This window comes from Antechinus flavipes, chromosome 4 (genome assembly GCF_016432865.1).
Source record: "Antechinus flavipes isolate AdamAnt ecotype Samford, QLD, Australia chromosome 4, AdamAnt_v2, whole genome shotgun sequence".
In the NCBI taxonomy this organism is placed as follows: domain Eukaryota; kingdom Metazoa; phylum Chordata; class Mammalia; order Dasyuromorphia; family Dasyuridae; genus Antechinus; species Antechinus flavipes.
In genome coordinates this window covers 243756520-243780334 of record NC_067401.1, presented here as the reverse complement: position 1 = coordinate 243780334, position 23815 = coordinate 243756520, and the positions used below count along the sequence as shown (strand labels likewise).

The following is a 23815-nucleotide window of genomic DNA, read 5'->3' as shown; positions in this document are numbered from 1 at the left end:
CTTTAGTAACAAATTAGAGTTATGTAATGTTCTTAGATTTCCTGTAGTTTGTCTTATAGGGCCAGGATGAAGCACAATTACCCCAAGGGTTTGATTACATAGAAAAGTATAATACAGTGGATTTATCATGACATACACAAAATACTTTGATACTATTATGTAGTATTTCTGGGATTACAATTTTATTAATATTTTTTCATAGATGCATAGATTTTAAACATTATTTGGTCCATGTTGAGTTTGTGAACATTTAATCTCAATTTTTTTTCAGTTTGATATTAGTGGAGGTGAAATTATTTATACTCTATTTGGAAGAAAATTACATTGCAACTGAGAATAGATTAAAAAAACCTGATTCTCTTTTTGGGTGTGTATGTTATTTTTACCATATTATTAAAAGGGGGAAAATTCTTTTCATGAAAGCATGCTTTCATTATCATATTAAAAATTAAAATAGTTAAAGTATTCTTTACACAATTTAAAACAACATAAATTGTGTTTATTTTCTCCTAGTCCATTAGAGGATTAGGATTAGTATCAATTTCTATTGGATAAGGAATTTGGTTCTTTTCTTGGTAGTTCCTTGTCAAGTAGCATTGACAAGTCATGATAACCATTACATTAATAACTAACATAATGATTTATCATATTTTAATTTGATATATTAAAAAAAGCTACTTACGTCAGTTACCTTTGGTTGATTCAGGAATCATCCTGTATGAATCTATTAATGTACAAGTTGTCTTCTCCATTAAAATGTAAGCTTTTGAGGACAAGGGCTATTTTTGTCTGTCTTTCTATCTCCAGTACTTAGCATGGTATTTGGCGTATACTTTGTGTTTAATAAATGTTTATTGATTCATCTTATATATTAGTAAGTATTATATGGAACTGTATGGAATCTGAAATTGATGACTCCACTTTGGGAGGATCAGTATATTAGGTGTGTCAGGTGTGTACATGTATGCCATACTAAAATTTCCCCCCAAAGCAAACCTCCTTTCCTTTCAACAGAACTGATCTTTTAAATTAGACAGGAAAATTTTAGGTATTAACTTTTCTTGATGTATTGATGATTAAGTTGATAAAGACAAAAACACAGGTATTCTAATTTGATTTATAGTTATTTATATCTTTCTTATTAGAGTGCATGTTCCTTGAAGAAAGGAAAAGTTTCATCAGTCTTTGTCTAAAAGCCAAAAAAAAAAGGGTTATTTTATTTTTGTATTTGTAACACTTACTAAAAGACTTGTACTTAATCATTGCTTGTTGAAAACTTGAGTCAAACAGATCTATTATAGAATATAATAAAGTTTATTTGAATAATTGCATCACTCTATTTTAACTCTTGTTTTGTCTCAAATTTTCAGTTGTCGAATCTCCTTCAAATCTGATTGCCACTGATGTATCATCAAAATATGTTAAGCTCAGTTGGGATCCATCTCCTAGTCCTATAACAGGCTATAAAATACTTCTCACACCAATGATATCAGGAAGTAAGCAACAAGCTTTGAGTGTGGGTCCTCAGACTACCTCTCTGAATGTAAGAGACCTTTCTGCTGATACAGAATACCAGATTAGTGTCTATGCAATGAAAGGACTGACATCCAGTGAACCCATTTCAATAATGGAAAAGACCCAGCCAATGAAAGTTCAAGTGGGTAAGTAATTCGATTTGTACTGCTTGAAAATTTATCAAGTAGTTTGCTTTAATTGCCCACACATTATTTTTTTTCAAATATGTTTAATGGATGTCACTTGATTTTAAATCCCTTTTTCAAATGTGTCCCTCCTCTACTCTTCAGAACATCATCCCCTATAAAACTGGTTTTTTTTCCAAAGAGGGAGAAAAACCCACTTTATAAAAGCTAATCAATACATTAATCAAATCTGATGATATATGCAATATTCCATAGCCATAATTATTTACTTTGGTAAAGAAATTAGGTGCATTTTCTCTTTTATTCCTTAAAACTAAATTTAATTAGTATAATTTTACAATATTCAGAGTTTTTTCTGTTGCTGTTGTTCTTTCCACTTACATTAGTAATAGTCATTCACAAGTTAATTTACCAAGTAAAAGAGGAGTGACAGATGATTTTTAAAACCACATTGGCAACCATAGATTCATTGTGAAATTTGGATTAATTGGAATTTTTTTTTCTTGCAGAATGCTCTCGTGGTGTGGATATAAAAGCTGATATTGTGTTTTTAGTTGATGGCTCCTATAGCATTGGAATTGCCAACTTCGTTAAAGTTAGAGCCTTTTTGGAAGTCCTTGTGAAAAGCTTTGAAATTTCACCCAATAGGGTACAGATTAGTCTTGTCCAATATAGCCGGGATCCCCATACTGAGTTTACTTTGAAAAAATTTACCAGAGTTGAAGACATCATTGAAGCTATCAATACATTTCCCTACCGAGGTGGATCTACGAATACGGGCAAAGCCATGACCTATGTGAGAGAAAAAATATTTGTGGCTAGCAAAGGATCTCGGAGCAATGTTCCAAAGGTCATGATTCTTATTACTGATGGGAAATCATCAGATGCCTTTAGAGACCCTGCTATAAAACTCAGGAATTCAGATGTTGAGATTTTTGCAGTTGGTGTCAAGGATGCAGTTCGTTCTGAATTGGAAGCTATTGCCTCTCCACCTCCTGAAACTCATGTGTTCACAGTGGAAGATTTTGATGCCTTCCAGAGGATATCATTTGAACTTACTCAGTCTATCTGCCTTAGAATTGAACAAGAACTGAAAGTTATAAAGAAAAAGTGTAAGCCATTCTTGTGATATAGAAAAAGCATTATTCATATATAGTTCTTTTGGTGTTTTCACACCATAAATTGGGATTTCTTTAGTGCAAAGGGACTTCCTTACCTTTTTAAAAAGAGTATTAATAATTCTATTATTTAACTCGGATTTCTGACTCCCGTATGAAAGGGAAATTTTTATTTTCTGTAAAGAAATTTGTCCTTATAAGAAAGATGCTTTTATGCTAATAGAGATAATATAACGGACAAATAATGAACTTTGGAGTCAGTGGACCTGAGTTCAAGCCCTAGCTCTATCACTTTACTACTTATAGAATCTTGGGCAAGTCACTTAATAAAATAGCTAGGTGATATTGCATTGAATATTTGCCTTAGGGTAAGGAAAATCTGAATTCATATCCTGACTAAGATATTTACTACTTTTGTGACTGGGAAAATGACAATTTTCTTAGTCTCAGTTCTTCATATGTAAATTGAGGTTGTATTTGGTGGACTCTAAGGTTCCTTACAACTCTAAAACTATAATGTTAAGATTAAGATATTAATTGGTTGATTAATTAATTAAGGCCATGGCTATCTCTGGTGAGAAATGGGTCCATGTTAATCTTCCTAGAACAATGATTTCTTTATATTAATGCCAGGTTCAGCTTAATATTTTGTTACCTTTAGCCAAATGCTTTTTTTTTTTTTTAGCGCTTCCTGTTTAGAACCCTTCACTAGCACCCAAGTGCCTTCTGAACACAGTTTAGACTTATGTATTGCATTCAACAATCTAGTCCTAATCTAACTCTCCAGTTTTATCTTCTACATTACAGATTATCTTTTCCACCTTAATGCCTTCTTAATGTTTATCTCTTCGTTTTGTTTTTGTTTTTGTTTTTTACTTTTGTACCTAGTTCATACTTTCTTCCATATGGAATTCTTTTTTCTTCTCTGCCTGTCCAAATTTTACCTTGAATTAACTCAAGTCCTTCTTCCATCACCATGTCTTTGGAGATAATTTTCTTTCAGAAATTTCTATGACATCTATCTATCTATCAATCTATCCATCCATCCATCCCTCCATCTATCTATCTATCTATCTATCTATCTATCTATCTATCTATCTATCTATCTATCATCTATCTAGATCTTAAATTACTGAATTTTTTTTACTCAGAAATAATTCCATGGCTAATACTTTTATAAAAACAAATATTTATTCAATTTAAATGAACACCCTCTGTCCTAGGTAAATTTTATCTAACATTCTCAAATATATAAGAATAAGGTAGAAAATGTTTTTCAAGTTCTTTCTAAGCTTGCTGACATTTACATTTTGTGGTAAGGAAATGTTCCCTTCCTTAACTACCCTTTGTTAAATATTCAAAAGAAATAGGCAAATTCAATTTTAATTTGGTATAAAAAGAACATAATCTTCTATTGTAATTATCCAAGCCACAATTTCAATCAGACTCCCATATCCTCTTAATTTTTCCTCTACTTCTCTAGCTTCCTTCAAATTTCAGCAAAAATCCCACTTCTCTCCTTTCCTTTCCCTTCATCTCTTTTTTGGGGAGACATTTAGGCTTATGTAACTTGCAACTAGTCATGCAACTTGTTAGTGTCTAAAGCAAGATTTTAACTCAGGTGCTCTTGACTTTATGCCAGTGTTCTATCCACTGTGCCACTTACCTGCCTTCCCATTTTTTTTCTAGAAGCCTTTCCTCATCCCACTTTATCCTTCTCAAGATACCTCCTGTATATACTTTGTTTATACATAGACTTTTTTGAGAGGGCATGTTGTCTCCTTAATTAAATTGTAATATTCTTGAGAGTAGCAAATGTTTTTCTTTCTTTCTTTGTATCCTTGGTACTTAGCACACTGTCTCCCCCACAGAGATTATTTAATAAATTTTTATTGAAGATTTCTTAGGTAGGAGCTAGACTCTGGGCTCTTCTGCAATCATAGGATCATAGATTTAGAACTATAAGGGATCTTAGAGGCCATTATGTACAAGCCCTCATTTTATAGATGAGGAACCTGAGTTCTAGAAGGGTTCTACAGTGTTTGAGCTGGAATTCAAACTCAGTTTTTTCTGACTTCCAGCTCAGTGCTCTATCCATCCTACCATAATGTCTTTTGATTCAAGGATCATTTGTGAGCTTTTGAATGTTGGTCATGTAACATAATGGTAACTGCTTTTCAGTTATACACAGCATTAAGAAATATGAAAAAATTCAGACAATGCAGTGCACCAATGTTCTACCAGGTTCTGTTCATTAAAGATAATTTCTTCCTTTCTTTCTTTTTCAAATAGCTTATGTGCCTCCCAGGGATCTGAAATTTTCTGATTTGACTTCAAACAGTTTCAAAGTGAACTGGTCTCCAGCAGCAGAGCATGTTTTTACCTATCACATTACATACAAGGAAGCTGCTGGTGGTGAAGACCTCACTGTTGTAGAGCCTGCTTCTAGTACCAGTGTTGTCCTAGACCATTTAAAGCCAGAAACATTGTACTTGGTCAATGTAACAGCAGAATATGAGGATGGTTTCAGTGATCCCTTAACTGGAGAAGAAACAACTTTGGAAGGTATACTGCAGTTTTGCTAACTTTTTTTCTTTTAGAGAATACAGTTTATATATAATATTGCTTTAACTTATTAGATATATTAGGTATATTGGCAACATATTATCTTCTGCCTCTTCCAGAATTTTGTATTTGCAATCAGTTTCTGTGAACTTTAGCAATGTCTAAATTTCAATATCTTAAAATATATGAATATGTAGTTCATTAATTCAAAGAAGAGGAGGAAAATATATAAAAACACATTTACTTGAATGTCTTGGTTTATGATTAGGTTAAATAATTATTGAATTAACTTATGAAATGCTGCACTGTAAGTTTTTTCTCACCTTATTTCAATAATAGCTACATTTTCATATCTTTTTGTAATTGCTTTAACCTTCTCCATTACTCCAATGACTGAGCTGTTATAAAGCATAAATCTTGCATATTGAATATTTGCACAAGAATCCGGATGTTGAATACATTTAACTCTATCCAGCAAAGCTTTAAGTGGATGAAGAAAGGCTAGGAGAAGGAAGATACTAGTTAGGGATAGAGGTTCCTGGTAGCTCAGCTTCTATTTTATGATTTCTTTAAGAAATCTTTACAAATGTGAAAACTAGCTAGGTGCAGATGCACTTGATTTTAACTTGATTGTAACTATCTGTACAGTAGGAAAAGTAAAAATTGCAGGAGTTAGGAAATGAACCTGGAAGAATGGCTATACTCAAATAAGGATAAGTAGCCATATTTAAAGGATATTCTTCATTAATGAATTTTCCTCTGCTGGAAAACAAAACTGTGATATATCCTATTGGCTATTTTGTTGCATCAAATCTGTATTTACAGTGAAGAAGAGGAAGTGAAGGATTAGTTCTAGGAATAGTACAGGTTAGATGAGATGGCCTTTGAGGTACCTTCCAACTTGGAAATTCTATGATTCTAAGTCATCCAAGGAATTTGCAAATATGTACAGAGTGACAGTGAATATAATAGCTAGGAGAAGAGGAAACAGGCTAAGACAAGAGTATGAAGAATTTAGAATCTTTATAGAGAAGAATTTGCTGATAATATTTTTAGATACTGGAAGTTTTTGCTTGTGGAAGCCCGTGAAATCTTTTTCTCTGGTCAGCTTTAAAAATAAAATTGATTTGCATCATTGGAATGATTTGGATATATTTTTGCCAAATTATAGAAGAAGCAGCTAGATAAAATAGGTCTTCCTAGCTTAGGATTTTATGACTGTGATTTAAAGATTCCTTTTAACTTCTGGTATCAATAATTAGACACATATCTTTGATATCCTCTTTTGACTTGGGTAATATAAAAGATGGAGCATGTACTTTAATTGTATTAAGTACTGTTTTCTTCTAAGGCTGTGATCTTTGCTTATGCCTAGATAAGCTCCAAACCTTGACAGTTGTACTTTGTCTTATAAATGGAAAGCAGTCCTAAAACATAACTTTATTATAGTGTAGGATAGTATAGGATAGATATAGATAGCTTATATTGTAATATAGGTATGGTATGATATGATATGGTATGCTATAATGTAGTACAGCATAGCTTCTTATTATTATCCAGAAGCATTATGATTTTATAAGTGTAGAGAACTCTCAGTTATGGAAATTCTCTTTCCTCATGCACATTTGTAACCCCACTGTAAATTGTACTCTTGAGTTATCTGGAATTACTGATTAGTTAAGTGACTTGCCCATAGCCACATAACTATGTGTTAGAGATGTGTCTTGAGCCCAGATTTTCCTCACTCTACTATGTATCCATTATACCAAATTGCTACCCATATAGTGAAGCAAAGTCTTTTCCTTGTTCCTAAGAGGCAGAAAGCAAAACAGTAAAATTCTATTTCTAATTATGTAGCTATAATGAAGTCTGGGAGTCAAGCTCCACCCCATCAAATATATAAAATTGTGATTATCTTCCTCTCATCCTGAGTAATTGAGTTTCTCCTGGCTACCAGAACTAAATCACATAAAGTAGTTGAAAACTATCATAAAAGTTTTTTTTCAGCCCCTCAACCTCCATTCCTCTAAGGAACTCCTATACAATGATGTATTCTATGTCTAAATAGCTTCAAATCCTTATTTAAAATTTATTAAATGCACAATGACTGTGTGCTACTAATAGCTTATTTTAATAGGTCTATAAGGCAGAAAAGACAATGACCTTTACCTTCCATTTACTGTCAAATGTTTTTCAGATCAATGAGCACTCAGAAGAAATTAAGTTAGGAGTTAAGTAGGAGTGAAAAAGTCACATGGCTTTTGAAATGGACTCATCTAACTCAATGTGGTCATTTTATAGATGATGAAATTGAGGAAAAGAGTTGAGATATACTGTAATTGGGTATATTGTAGCTTGTATTTATGCTACATAATCCTCATTTATTTATCTAATAATTTCTCTGTTCCAGTTCTGATAATAAAATGATTTTTTTCTCCTTGAGCAAAGATTTTGAAATGTTTTCTTTCTTTCAGTTAAAGGTATACCGCGCAATTTAAAAGTGACAGATGAAACTACTGATAGCTTTAAAATTGCCTGGACTCAAGCCCCAGGGAAAGTTTTAAGATACCGGATTGTGTACAGATCACTTCCAAGTGGAGCAAGACAAGAAGTCATGGTTCCAGCAAACGAACGAAGAAAGACACTTGAGAACTTGATCCCAGATACAAAATATGAAGTGAATGTTATCCCTGAGTACTTTTCTGGACCTGGGTCCCCACTGATTGGAAATGCAGCTACTGAAGAAGGTAAGTCAAGTTCAGATAGCAGCTACTAGTACAAAATGAAACAGTCTTATGGCTATCATCCAAATGATTTAATATCCAACATCCATTAAAAAAGAAAATGAAATAGCACTTCTGTCCTGTTTATATTCTAAGACTACTTTTCTACTTTCACTTTCATGTGTCTGCTGAACCTGAAACATCAAGACCAAATGTTCCTTTATGAATTTCTATGATAATATATACTTGCATCTTAACACATGGACATGGTGAAGGAGGATTATTCAAGTTTTTTCCTCCCAGTAAGCTGTATGACTCACTTGAAACAGATCCTACTTAATAGGCTATATATTTTTAAAAGAGGATTTATTTTTAAGGACTACTTATAGAAAGGCTTCCAGTATCGTGAGATCTAATGTTTGATGTACATAGAAACAGGGGTAAGGATTTTATGAAGCATTGGGTGAGAGATGATTGTTAGGCTATAATTCTAGCAATCTGTTAACTATGCTGGCCTATTGTAGTAATTCAGACAGCTGAATTGAATGTACATAGTTTGTAACTTGATAACTAAAGTGGCAGTAGTGAAATCGGTATTTTATAGATAACTGATTGGCTCAACAAAAACTGAACTCACCTCAATAATTGATCCAACCTTTTTGTATTCTTCCTTTTTATGGAATGAAATGATCTGGAATACTTTATACTCTTTCAAGGGTGCCAAAGAGTTGTAATCCATCCAATTTTTTTAATTCTTCCTTTTTTTTTTTTTTTTTTTCTGGAATGAAATGAGCCAAAATGCTTTGAAAGTATTGAATTGCCACAGAGATCCTTGATGAATTAATGTCCATTCTTGTGATGACTGCGTATTTAAAATCAGCCGGAGTCAGGAATTTAGGTTAAGGGAAAAATCTTCAATCTTTATTCCTCAGTAGAGGTGAGGGGGGATTGCGATAGCAATATGGGCAGCTGTGACAGGAAGCCAGCCAGCAGTCTCTCCTTCTGTTTCCCTTTCCACTCCCTTGCCTCCACCCACCAAAAACATCATTTCCTATACAACACATCAGGACTTGCACAAAGAGTGGGCGGGGCCATTCTTTTTCCAAGCTTATATATTAATAGAGTATCGTCCAATTACTATTTAGCCTCACGTGCTTGGGACCTCAGTGCATCAACTCAAGCCTTAGCCCATTACACATTCTATTAGAAAATTTCTAAGCTAGTGGGAATGTAAGAACTATTGTTATTTAACGGCTTTTTGATTCAATTTTTTCATCTGTACAATTGGTAGAATAATAATATCTATCTCTTAGGGTTATTGTTAGGCTCAATTAAGATAATAATTGTGAAGAGTGTAACATAGTTCTTGGTACATTATAGGCACACTAAAATTAGCTATTACTATTATGATGGTTACTGAATAATTTTCATTATGTGATCTGTGATATGATTTCATAGAAAAATCAAAATCCAATTTGGGATGACTAATCAACTTACATATTTTTTGTATATCTTTAATCCAATTTTTGACAATTCATTGTGATTGAAACAAGAGCCTTTGGCATGTATAACTATAGAAAAAGGACTCATTACTTTTATTGATATAGTTTAACTTTGACACATAAGATTACATTTGTCATTTCTGTGACATTGTTGGCTAATTGGCATTCTTTGCTGTATGTATCATAAGTTCAACTAAGTATGAAAATTTGTCTAAAACTATGTATGCAAATTTGATTTAACACACAAAAAATTTAACAATTTGTCCTGCGCCACTTCTATTTAATAATGTGTTTTCATTTGTTCTTTATTTCATAAAGTTCGAGGAAATCCAAGAGATTTAAGAGTTTCTGACCCTACAACATCATCAATGAAGTTATTTTGGAGTGCAGCACCAGGAAAAGTCAAACAGTACCTTGTAACATATACTCCACTGGCTGGAGGTGAAACTCAAGAGGTAACCACGAGGGATGATACAACCAGCACCCAACTGAAGGGCTTAGAGCCAGGTACAAGATACTCCTTGTCAGTGACTGCTTTGTATGCTTCTGGAGCTGGAGATGCCCTTTCTGGAGAAGGAACAACCCTGGAAGGTAATTAATTTTTTTCCCTTTATGAGAGGCATTTAAAATATTTATGACTCTGAGTCCTGAAAGACTTAAACTTCCTGGAATCTATATCCCTCTTTATCAAAATATTTATGTTGAAAAGCAACTATTTCTATTCAGATATACATTTTAGTCAAGGAGAATAGTAATAGCTAACTACTTACCAAGTTGTATTAAACCTGGTAAGCTAGCACTTACTATGTTCCAGGCACTGTATTAAATACTTTACAATTATTATCTCATTTTCTTCTCTAAATAGCTCTGGGAGGTAGCTGCTATTATTTTTTCATTATGAGAAAACAGAGGTTAAGTGACTTGCTAACTTACAGTTAGCAAATATCTGAAGTTGAATTTAAGCTCAGGTTATCCTAATTTACAGCATGATATTTGATCTAGTCTTCTGAGATGTTAACTGTTTCTAAAAGCAAGATAATTCAGAAAAGGCAAATATATTTGGAGATCATTTTTATTATGAGAGAAAGTTTGAGAAGAAAAATGTATTCATTGAAGACAAATAAACTGTTGAAGAAAATGGGGTCCCTTAGTTATTTATTTTTTTTTAATTAAAATTTTTTTTTTTTACAGATGAGGAAACTGAGGTCTAGGGAGATTTTTTTTTTCATTCTTTGTATCTGTTGCCAGTGCCTAGGACAGTATTTGGCACATAATAGCATATAATACATATTTAATAATTAATTAATTGATTTCTGGAATTAGAGCTGGGTATTCAGATTTCTTGTCAAGTGATTTTTTCATTATTCCATGAAAACAGCAATCATAAAAGTTTTTGAATTTATTGGAAAAATTTTCTCAATATATGGTTAGATTTCTATGCTTGTCTTCTTTGGAAAAAACCTAATTGGTTTGTGCTAAAACTGTCACCTCTGAGAGAGGAAATCATCACCCAAAAAGCAAGCTGCTAGAACTGCCATCACTTTCTTTTGGTGATATTACAGTGCTATTGAAAATACAAGTTAGAGTTTCTGGTTTATTTCTTCTTTAAGCAATATTTCTTTCCCCCCCTCAATAGTACTTTATTTCACCATATATATATAGTTTTCAATATCTATTTTTTTAAGATGCTGTATTCCAAATTTTTCTCTCTCCCTTTTTATCTTACCTCCTTCATCCCCAAGATAGCAAACAATCTGATATAGGTTAAATATGTATAATCCTCTTTAAGATATTTCCATATTTGTCTTGTTGTTCAGCAATATTTCTTAAGTAGGACCCTCTCAAGTGTAGTTTACCAGTAGAACTGAGCATAGTAAGCAAGGTATCCATCTCCATTCTTTAACAGTGGAATTAAGATGGATAGTTTGCTTAATGTGATCAATTATTGAAGAATTTTTCACAGTGCTCTAGACCTGTTTTCCAAAGTAAGTACAACAACCTTTGATGGGGAAAGGGGGATTTGGTTTGTTTTCCAAGTAATGTGTGTTCATCTGGTAGGAAATGAGAAGATGGGATACAATCCAACCTCTTCCTCATATAGTCAGTTATAGCTTTGTCTTTAACACAACCACCTTACTCCCTTGAGTTCTTCTCTACTCTGTCCTTTCCTATCACTGACTTTTTGGGAATGTGCTGGGGTGGTGTTATAACACATCAACTTTGAACCCCACTGTAGCAAGGAAGGCAAAATTTACCTTGGCATCCTACCACCCGTGTTTTCCTCTTACCTTCACCTTCTTCTTGTAGCAAGCATCCCTTAGTGACAGATTGTGCTTTGCAGTAATAGCTGGTGATTAAGACCCCAACACATTTTTTAGTTAGTGAGAAAGAGGGAATAGCCTGGGATAAGCAGTCATGAGAATGGGTTGTGATGATTATGTATCATTCTTCCTAAACAAAACCTCCTTCCAAACTTCTCTGTTTCTGTTTGAGGCTATCACTATCCTTGCATTCACAGAACAACCTTAAATATTATTAATTAATATTCTTCTTGATTTGCACTATTCCTTATTCCAGATATGTAACTGATTGCCAAAGTTTGTCCAACACTCTCTCTCACAATTATTTTCTTTCATCCATTATCTTTCACCTGGACTATTGAATAGTCTTCTTATTTGTCACTCTGTCTCAAGTATCTTTATTCCAATCCATTTTCTACTTAGCTTTTATAGGGATTTTTCCCAAGCTAGAATTTCTTTATGTTACTTCCTTGCTCAATAAACATCAATGGCTCCCTATTGACTCTGAAATTAAAATATTATTTCATCTTTATCTCATTCTTTTTTTTAACTATGTTATTTATGTTAAGTTTTGAAACATATATATTAGCATAGTAGCATTTATGTATAATTTATAAATGAATAGATATTGGGGCTACCTGCTAAATTTTTTTTAATTGATGGGGATGTATTTTCTAGAAAATTTGGAAACCACTGTCCTAGACAAATTTAAGAGATTCTTAATTATTGTATATCTTGGCCAGTCATGACATCTAACAAACATCTGTGTAACCTTGAACAAATCACTTTATTTCTCTGGATCTCAGTTTCCTCATTTGTAAAATGAAAAAGTTGGACAAGATGGCCTCTGAATTATCTTCTACTTCTAGATTTATGAATGTACAAACTAAACACACAGTACAAGATGGTTTAGAATTAAATTTGTTCATTTTACCTAAGACAGAGAGGTCTTCAAGGAGTGATGTAACATTTTAAACAATTGCCTCCTACTTCTACCCAACTGTGAAAATCACTGTGGCATAATGGTTACAGCCTTGCAAAACCTGAGTTCAAGCCTTGTCTCTGATACATACTAGCTATATATAACTATGGACAAATCAGTTGATCTCAGCATACTAGAAATTGTCCAAGATCTATCAATGAAGGAAATTTCCATACTAAAAGTTCTCCATACTGATGAAATCATAGTCTAGACCTCTCTTTTTCCCATCTCAAAAGTAGAAGTGGTTCAAATTAAATCTAAAATGTAACTTATTGATATCTAGAGTAAATATCTAGAATATTACATGACTTCATGAAGTTGACAAGATTGTCAGAGATGAAACCACCAAGAATTAAATATTCAATAATACTTGAAAAATTCTAGTTAAAAACAGGGATAAAAAGAAAAGAGATATAGTTGTTTTTTCCAATATCCCAAGAAATCAGATTTGAAACAGAATATTGATACAGAATCCTTTTTGTTTGGATTGGCATAACTCAAGCTAATTTAAAAATTCTATTATCATGATTGTGGAGATACTTTCTTAGATTCATATAGTTTGATTAAACTTACTTTTTTATATGGGCCAGACCCTGTACTGGGGATACAAAGGCAGAAACGAAATAGCGCCTGCCAGGGAGCTTACACATTACTGGAGTGCAATTTTTAGCCTTTCAAAAAATAATGATTAAAAAGGTGGTTTGTAACATAGAGTGGAAATGAATTGTTGACTCAAACTATCTTTTTAAGGATATAGCCATGGTGGTGAAGAACACTTAGAAGTGTTCCTGTGATTTTTGAATGCATATTTTAAAGGGTAGAAAATCTTTAAGGTAAATGAACTAAAATTGGCCCAGGCCATCGTGACCCTGTCAAAATATTAAAAGCATGCAAACTCTACATCTGCAACAACATATGGTATTTTATGGGGATTTGCCTTTTTCCTTGTGATTTATTGCCTTTCCCTTTGCCCCCATACTTTCCACTGACTTTCTGTATATTTAATCACCTGCAACAATTTGCAGGGAGTACACTTTTAACCTTTATTCTTTTTAGAATGATTATGAGCTTCGTTTTGAGTTGTGAAAATGTCACCTCCATAATGTCTTGAAAAGCAAAACAATTACACTTTTAAAAGACTTTTTATTTCCCATAATTGAAAAATAAAAAGCTATCTTTTTAGTCAGAAGGTCTTTTAAATAACTGCATGATCTCAGGAGCAATATTTTTGCATAGTCCAACTAACTGCTCTAGCTTTAATCACTTTCTGCAAGGGCTCTTGTAAACCTACCGATGGATGGAAGTAAATGGCTTATACTTTTCTTACTTCAGAAGATTCCAGACAATAATGTGGCTATCCTTTCAAGTAATGAAATTGTGATAACTTCATTCATAAGAGAAGACAGACACTACAATTAAAAACCATTGGGGAAGTTTCCTATAGAAAGTAGAATTTTACTTGAGACTTAAAAGAAACCAGGGAAGTCAGTAGTCAGAACTTGTGTGTGTGTACACATACATATATACACACATGATTATACACCTATGTGTGTGTATATGTATATACACACATCCATACATATATAGCATATATGTATACAGATATGTATATATGTGCATGTAGGTATATTTACACATATCCTTTATAAAAAATACTTCTCTAATGAGAGACAATAACATAAATGAAGTAAGTATTTAACTTTTTATGTTCACAATACAATGGCCAGTAGGAAGCATTTGCAAAGTGACTTTAAAGAATAATAAATTTATATGCCTGAGACTGTGAGGAATATGTGTAATTCACAACTAGTCTTTCACGTAGGAGAAGGAAAGCCTTAATAGATATTTGTTGAATTGAATTAATACATACATTTATCAGAATTAAATTTTGAGCTCTCAAGGCTTGGGAGGAAAAAAGAATTTCACTCACTTAAAAATCTCTGTTTTACCCTTTTGAATTATATATGGTAAAACTTGACAAATATGTGAAAACCTAGTTATAACTAATTAAAATGAGAAGTTTTTTTTTAAAGCTTCTGGTTATTCCATTTAGTTTTATTATATTAGTTTAGCCAAACTCACATACCATATATGAGGAATAGGATATGATGATAAATACAGCAAATGGAAAGCCCACAGAAAGAGAAACATTGAGCTCTTTTTGAGAGCTACTGTTTTTCTAATCTGTTTTCTCTTGGGAAAGGAGGTGGTAAGAACAGAGCTGGCAAGAATCTTGCTTTGACTCAGAGGCATAAAATCAGATGGCAAGAATATAATAGACGTTGGTACTTTTATAGATTAGCTGAAGTTCACAAAGGTTTTTATTTAAAGAGATAAATGAAACTTTCATTCTTTGCTATAGACAGTATTATATTTTTCCTAGGATTTTTTATTTTTATTTTTTGAAATGTGAACATATATCAGGTGATTTTCTTGTAGCTTCTAAGGATTTATTAGTACTTGCATTGCTGGCTTCAGTGTATTAGAATGACAAAAGCAGAGTTCATTACCATTTCAGATACTAACTCTAGAGGAATTTAACCACAAAGCATTCATATTGATTTTGCAGACATAGTTTTTAAAAAGTGGAACAGCCTATTCTAATGAACAAAACACTGTTGCACATTGAAATGCATTATAAATCTTCATAGAACCTAGGGCTGGCACTATTGTTGGTGCTTAGGCAGAAAGTAACCTGTTTTTACATTTAAATAAACACAGTAACCACTTTTCTTTTGTCCCAAGAAATTAATCCAATTTAATGAAACTTCCAATTTGGGATAACATAGATGTATGCATATTTTAAAGAGTGCTGATTTTCACCAGGGAAAGAAGTAGCTTTGCATAATTTCTTCTCTGCTCCCCTTCTGTTGTCAAAGCAACGTTAAAATGTTCTAGAAATGAATGGCCTCCTACATTTCAAATTGAGCTAACTCAATTGACATTTCATTACAATGAAGTTTTTAGCATGTCACGGGAACTCTGCATCATGTTGAATTACATACTGCTTCTCTGAGATAGACTAAAACAAGGACTCAGTGTTTTTTAAAAGATTTAGTGTTGTCTCATATTTTCAAAGTTATATGTTTGTAGTATTCCAATTCTGGCATTTCTAAGGAAATTTGGATATTTATCAAATGATAATTGATAATTTCTCTTCTATGGACTAATATCATCCAAAAAATTTAGAAAAATTAGAAAGAAAATTAGAAAATTAGAAACTTTAAACAAAATTCTCCCTTCCTTAATAGTAAATGGTAAGTTTAATGTCAGTTATATCTAGGATAGGGTGATTAGAATTTTACTCTTAGATGTCAACATTTATAGTGTGCCAGTTAAATTTTCTTAAGTTGCATTTTTCCCCAGAACTACTACACTCAAGCTATATTCCTGTCATGTAGCCTCCATGTTGTTCCCTTTAGGCTTTCAAATTTCTGGTTAAAATTTTAATTGTCATGGAGATTTATTAAAAAAAAGTATGACTGTGTCTTGTCTGTCATATATTTACTTGCCTATATGTTTAATATGGGTAACATCAGAGTTTGATCTTTGAAACAAAGATTCCAATTCAGCAACTGTTAATCAATTCCATTCCAACATAAGTTTCTTTAGGAATAGGTCTTCTGTTACTTCTGAAGTGGAAAATTGGAGACTTCGGGAACTGCATTCTAGCAGAAAGAACAAATTAGTTTTGGAGAGGGCTTACTTTAACATCTTTTGGTGAAAGTGGTACTTGAAATTCAATGAAAGCTACTTGGAATCGTATATAAGGTACAATAGGTTTCATTGCCTCAACTACCTGTGCTTTCATTGGTGTGGATATTCTTTACACTGGAACAGATGGCAATGGCCTTAGACCAGTCAATGTGGCCAAAATAATTGAGCCAATCTTGAATCATGAGATCATAAGACTTAAGAACCATAAAGGGATCTCTCCCAATTCTCCCCTCCCCCAACTAACTTTACAGTTGAGGAAACAGAAGGATCATAAATATATAGCAAGGTTAGGATTTATATTATGCTTTAGCTAGGTTAGTCCTTGGAGAATAGATCCAGACCTTTCCAGTTTGCTAAAATTTGCCACAAATTAGTTTCCACTTGCATAGCATTTTAGAACCTAGAATCACCTCCATTCCATGATGAAGTACTAAAGTAACAATTTAGTGGAAGAGGAGAAAAAACATATGTTCAAGTCTGACTGACATTTCAATTGCCTTCATGGGTTAATCCAGATTGTATTGATAACTGTACTAGAAAGGTCAAATGATACTTGGGCCCAGGGTGCCATCCTCTGGATGGCTAACCTCTCCTACTATAGTTCTTATACTCCTCATATAAAATTAGAATATATTAAATACCTCCTGTTTGCCAGGTGCAGTGTTAAGCTCTGAGGATACAAAGAAAGACAAAAAACAATTCCTGCTCTCAAGGAGTTCAGAGTTTAATGGAGAAGACAGCAAGCCCATACTTTTGTGCAAAGAAGATATCTACTTACTCATCTACCCACCTATCTACCTATTTTTCTGTTTGTCTATTTATCTGTCACCTATCTACTTAATTTATCATCTATCAGTCATCTCTCTCTCTCTCTAATATAGATAGATTATATTTATATAATTTATCTGATAAATTGGGCATAGTCCCAGAGGGAAGGCATTAAGATTGAGTAGGACTTGGAAAGATTTATTATGGAAGGTGGGACTTTAGCTGAGACTTGATGGAAGCCAGGGAAGCTAGGAAATGAGATGAGGAAGGAATGAGTTTCAGTCATGGAAGACAGCCAATGAAAATCCTCAGAGTTTTAACAGAAAAGAGGCCAGTGTTACTCGATCACAGATTATGTGGAAGTAAGTGTAAGAAGCCTGAAAAGGTAGGGAGGGGCGATATTATGTAGAATTTTAAAAGCCAAAGGAAGGATTTTATATTTGATCTTAGAGGTAATAGATTACACTGGACGAGGGGGTGAAAGGGTCAGACTTGTGTTTGAGGAAGATCAGTTTGACAGTTATGGAGTTTGAATGGTGGGGGCATCACAAGAGACGTATCCCTTTTCTGGGTCATTATACTTATTGCTTCCTGCCTGCTAATTCTTCCCAGGAGTTGCCTGGTATATTGTTATTGTTATTGTTGATTTGTTTCAGTTTTGGGCAAAGATACTGGAGAATTTTGCCATTTCCTGCTCTAGATAATTTTTGAAAATGAGGAAAGCCAGACAAACAGAGTTAATGTGGCTCAGGGTCACATAGCAAGTAAGTGTTCAAGGCCAGTTCTGCTTAATATGTCTGCATAATAAAGATCCTTCCCCTTTCTTGGTTTTCCATATCCTATCCCATAGCATTCTTCTTCCTGGGGGTTATTCAAAATGACTGGGACCAATCAGAGGGACTTTTTTTGTACCTTTGACTTTTCCCTTCACCTCCTTCTGGAGGTTTGCTCAGCACAATTTCATTGCTTGCAGTGGTAGACTCACCACCTACTTCCCCTCTCTTTTGTGCCTAGCCTGCCAACTTTGCCCTAGCTGCCAGACTTACTAGTTATAGCTCTCCTTGAACTCTGCAATAATTTGGTTTTTAGACTGTGTAACGGAAAGGGTTATGATATATAGGAAAGTTACTTAAATGTGATATTAATTGTTTGGCTTGGTATATGGAAAAAAGTGATGTAGAAATTAAACACTTGGAGACATTCAGAGCAGTAAAAAACCACCTGTCTAAATTACCCTGTAGAGCACCCAGCACAGTGATACAAACACTTAATAAATAGTTTTTGATGATATTTTATGCACATTGGAAAATCAGGTAAAGTTTTCCAGCATCAACATTTCTAAAGATGTATCAGATTTTGGCAAGCATGAAATAGTGAGAAAGTTGGGACATTATTCTTTATCCCTGGTCTCTTTCCTTCAGGAGAGTAAATAGACTCTTTGTTGTAAATCATAAATTCTCTGAGTTGGAAGGGACCTCAGTCCATCTAGGCTAACTCATATCAGAATGAGAATCCCTATCACACTTGCCATCATATAGCGTTTACTTGAAGATCTTTCGTGACAGGCAACTCACTACCTCCTGAAGCAATCCATTTTGCTTTTGTACAGCTTAGTTAAAAAGGTTTTTCCTTACATCAAGCCCAGATCAACCTTGTTCTCTCCTTCCTTTCAGTTGTGCTCTGTTACTAAAGAGAACAAGTTGAATCCCTTTTCTATATGAGAGTCCTTCACATATTTGAAGATGACATTCTACCTCTTAGGTAGACACACCTCTGAAAATGAAGTAAAGAAAAACTACAGACTTTATTATCAGAAAGCTACATTTCAGAGGGAAAAGTAACAAGCACAGGTATATAATGCAAGATATCAAAATAAACACCTTGATTATATATCATCTTAAAAATCATCATATTCAGGAAAAACTTCAAAATTCTGTTTATTTGCAATTGTGCCCAGATTATTTTGGAATTTTGGCGAAGCAGAGAAAAAGATTATGGTTAGGATGCCAATCTGTAGTTGGAAAGGGAAGAAAGAGCAGAGATAAAATCTCACAGTAGGCATAAAGCCCTTGCTGAGGTAGGTCTTGGAAGAAGCCAGTAGTGATAGAATACAAGCTTCTCTGTGGATTGTCTTCTGTCTTCTCATCTTTCAAAACCTAAGAATGACAAAATAAAATCATAAACTTAGACCTGGAAAGAACCTATGGTCTAGTATAACTGATACATATTGTAGATGAGGTAACAAATGAGTGCCTATCCTGGGAGTTATGGAAAGGCTAAAAGAAAGCTTAGAAAACATTTGAGTAGTAGGCATCTTTTGGGGGAAGGGGAAAGGAAAGAATCCAGACCAAATAAGACTCCCTTATATCCTTCCTTTGTTTTTGGATGACATATTTGTGTCAATGATGCCAAGTTCTGGAGCACTACTACATGAAGTCAGTGATCTCTCAAAAAAGTTTGAGGTGTGTATCCCCAAATGGGTGAAGAATATAACTCATATGCAGATGAATGGAGAGACTCTGTTAAGTTATTTCAGTCATGTCTAAATCTCTGTGACCCCATTTGGAGTGTTCTTGGCAAAGATACTGGAATGATTTGCTATTTTTTCTCTAGACAATTTTACAAGTAAGAAAATTGAGGCAAACAGGGCTAAGTGACTTGCCCAGAGTTACATAACTAATAAGTATCTGAGGCCAGATTTGAACTCAGGTCCTCCAGACCTGTATCCACTGTGCCACCTATGTGCCCAGATAGACTCTAGAGCTTGTGTATCAATGCATGAATCTTTGACAAGCATTGTAGATAGATGATATTGGTCCCAGAATAAAACAGGAGGAAGAATCTTTGTGATAGATTACTTTTGGAAAACTGTATAATACTTTTAATGACACTAAACCTTTTTCTTAAACAAAAATCTATCTTTCTAGAATTAATATTCTTCTGGTGAAACTGTATAATAATAAATCATAACCTCAAATTAGAGATCTAGAAAGAAAAGAGAAGAGAAAATAGGTAGAGCCTTGAAGTGTACTCTACAGACAGTGAAAGTCACATAGTTAAAAAAATATTAGGAGTTGTCACAAAGATAGGTAGAGAAAAGGAGAGTGCAGTAACATGGAAACCTAGAGAGGAGAACATCCAGATAGAGACAGTTAACAGTGTCAAAGTCCAGAATGATGAAGAGATCATTCCTCTCATTTTACTCATGATAACATTTGTCCAGAGAGATTGTAACTACCTGACTTCATATAGCTAGATAAGGGCTAGCTCATTGGATTTTAAATATCATAAGTTTTTATTTCTCCATTTCTTTATTTTTTCATATAATTTAGGTTGTAAAAACAGGAAATATTGGACTCCGTGGGGGATACTAGTGTTTAGTAAGAATCAGAATTTTTTTTTTTATAAAAAGTACACTGGTATGGCAATATACCCAGCATGAAATGATTGGGTTGAAGAAGAAACTGAAATGGCTTTGGAAAGGGGCAAAAAGTCATCAGTGAGAATTGTTTCGCAAATGTAGGTGCTCAGTATTATAAATTAGAAGTCACTAAATTTTGTTGTTTGTTTACTTTTTCAACCATAGGTCCTAGATGAGGTTTCTATTAACTTTAGCTAATTTTTCTTTGAATAACTGTAATAAGGAGAAAGACTGGAAGGAAAAAAATCCTTAAAATGGATTATCTATTATTTTTTTCTATAAGTCATTCTCATAAGTCATGTTTCAATAAGTCATAACTGAATTTTAGAACTGATGTTAAAATAGTTTGATGAAACTTTTTATTTTTAATCTATTCCTTGATGAAGGAGGGATTTGAAGGATTATATTTTACAAAAGAACTTTCTATTATCTTTTCTCTTTAAAATTAGTGACTATTATACATTCATTTATTTTATAAAGATTTTTCATTAGTTTTATTTTGGTTTTTGTTTTTTGACAGGAACTTTGATTTCATCAGTGTAGGGAATTCCTGGGACAGAATTTCCTTTCCCAAACTGGGCTAGCACATTCTCTACTACTTGGTCTTAAAAAGTTGGCCTAGATAAGTAAGGAATTAAGTGACTTGCCCAGGATCACATAGCCAGAATGTGGTAGATACTAGATTTGAATATGTCTTCTTGACTCAGAGGCAACATTTAAAATGAACTAAGAATAGTAAATGGAAAAAAAAACCCTGAGAAAAACTCCCTTACTTGGCTAGTAAATGTCTAGACTCATTTTTCAGTGAGTTCAGCTCTTTTTTTGAGATTGTATTTTCTTTACAATCTCCCTCCCGGCCACCTACTTGTTCTCAAAATGATTAGACTATGTTTGTGACACTGAAGTCTGTTGTCATGGGAATGAGTATAATGTCACAAACAGCAAATAGGAATGAAAATAGTCTGAGAGGCAAATCCTTGAAGGAAAATAAGTACAAGTTGGAAGTTTGGAAGTATTAATGTCTTTTGTTCCCCATTCCCAAACATCCCAGCATTAAATGTGACAACAAAACAAAACAAAACAACAAAACAGCACAACATTGGAACCAACTTTAGTTTCAAAGTCATGGTTTTTCACTAATATTTCACTGAGCTGATTTTTAGTAGAGGTAGGATGGGGAGGGAGGTTCTAGGGAGAGAATATCTTTGGGAACAATTCCTTACTGTGTCTTATGGTCATAAGACATTAATTCAGCAATAATGGAGGAAGAATTTTCCTGTAACATAAATAATTCTAAAAGGAATTATAAAACGGTGAAAAAGTAACATGTGGATATTATTCACAGATTTGTGCATAAAATTTCCCCTCTCCCCAAAGTAGAATATAAGCTCCTTGAAGACAAGAGCTTTTTTATTTTTGTCTCAGGATTTAAACATTTAATAAATTTTGTTGAATGGATTTGAACAAAATGGAGTTCAGATGACTTGGAACAATTTTGTCTTGCCATAATTCAGAAAACCCTCCCATTCTCTTCTGTTACTCAAAGATCTCAGGACAAAGGTTTAATAGTTTTGTCTATCAGTTACTTTGTCTGAGTTTGAAATTTGTCTAGAGTCTACATTCAACACAAATTGGAATTCTTGACTTTATGGGTGGTTTGGAATCTTTCCAGAAGTAAATAGCAATTTAGCAGATGAATGGAGATAAAAGATAGGAGAGGTGAAAGTTGAAAGATGTCAAAGAGAGGGATGATTGGGGAAGTGACAGTGAAGCTAATTATGGGGGCAACAGGTAGGCAATAGATTCACTCAAGTTTTTGGTTTGAGGCTGAATCACCACTTCTGGTATATGTTGTTGAGGAGATTCCATGTAAAGATAACAAATTACATGGTCACAGAGGCTTGGACTCGTAGATATTATGATTCTGTGTTTCTGTATCCATAATACTATACATATCAAATCCAGAATTCTATTGTCTGAATAACATTTAGTGCAAAGATGTTCTCATAACACTGTCCTTCTATTTTGTTCCATTCAAAGAAAATGTATGACTTGTGGTCATTTATAGACTTTAAAACACAAGTAGCTATCCTTTCCCCATCTTATATGAAACAGTCATAAACTTAGAAAGAAAATAAATTACAATGATTTTGGAAATGTTTTTCTGATTGTTGTGAAATGCATGTTTAATCTTCTTCTTCTTTCCTGCCATCTCCACCCCCAACTACAGATAAGATGTTCTGTCAGCTGCTTACCTCTTTTACAACTTCCCACTTGGACGTGAGGTTTCAGAAAAAATCTTTTCATTGAACATATATATATATATATATATATATATATATATATATATATATATGTGTGTGTGTGTGTGTGTGTGTGTGTGTTTGTGTATGTATATATATATATATACATACACAAACACACACATATATGTATATTTTGGTTAAGTGTGATTTTTCTTTCTTTATAATGATCTTTAGAATTCTTACAGTGGCTTTTTGTATCACTTGCTTGAACACCCAGCAATTGCTAAAAATTATGCTGGGAAAGCAGATAGTTTTATATTGATGTCATATTGTGGCAGAAGTCCTATTTGAAGTAGCCAATATAAAGTGACTTGTATATTTATATTACATTAAAATATGGAAAGAGTAACTGTTTTATTGGAAGAAAGCTGTGACTCCTATTAAGTTTGGGTTTTCTTATTTTTCCATTTGGATTATATTCATTTTTTTTATTAAACAAAAAAGTTTGAATTTAGGAGCAGAACTTTTCAGTTGTTTTCTTCCCCCTATTCTAGAGTATATCTCCCTTTAATAACTAATAATTTTTCAGTATTATAGAAGAATGAGTGTTTTTTCCAGTTTCATTGAAAGGTTACCCTTTCATATTTATAACTCTATAAAAACTAACAACAAGGAATGGATATTTGGAACTAGTTTTATCATTGGAATGAGGTCATGTTTTAGAGTTTTAGTGAGCCACACATTAGAACTAGGGATTTGTTTAAATTAGATTGGTAGAAAGCACAGAGCAGTGGAAAAAACCCTGGGCTTTG

General features: G+C 33.3%; 1 protein-coding gene across 2 annotated transcripts in view; it reads left to right on the top strand.

The window, feature by feature from the left end:
• Window positions 1-23815, top strand: part of COL12A1 (collagen type XII alpha 1 chain) — a 142152-nt gene that overhangs the window by 24774 nt on the left and 93563 nt on the right. The window contains exons 9-13 of one of the 2 annotated variants that reach the window (XM_051997277.1): window positions 1371-1661; window positions 2171-2773; window positions 5072-5344; window positions 7819-8091; window positions 9888-10160. The exons of the other annotated variant lie outside the window; for it this stretch is intronic. Of the exons in view, the coding sequence (XP_051853237.1) occupies window positions 1371-1661; window positions 2171-2773; window positions 5072-5344; window positions 7819-8091; window positions 9888-10160 (1713 nt within the window). The remainder of the gene's footprint in view (window positions 1-1370; window positions 1662-2170; window positions 2774-5071; window positions 5345-7818; window positions 8092-9887; window positions 10161-23815) is intronic. 2 annotated transcript variants of the gene reach the window in all.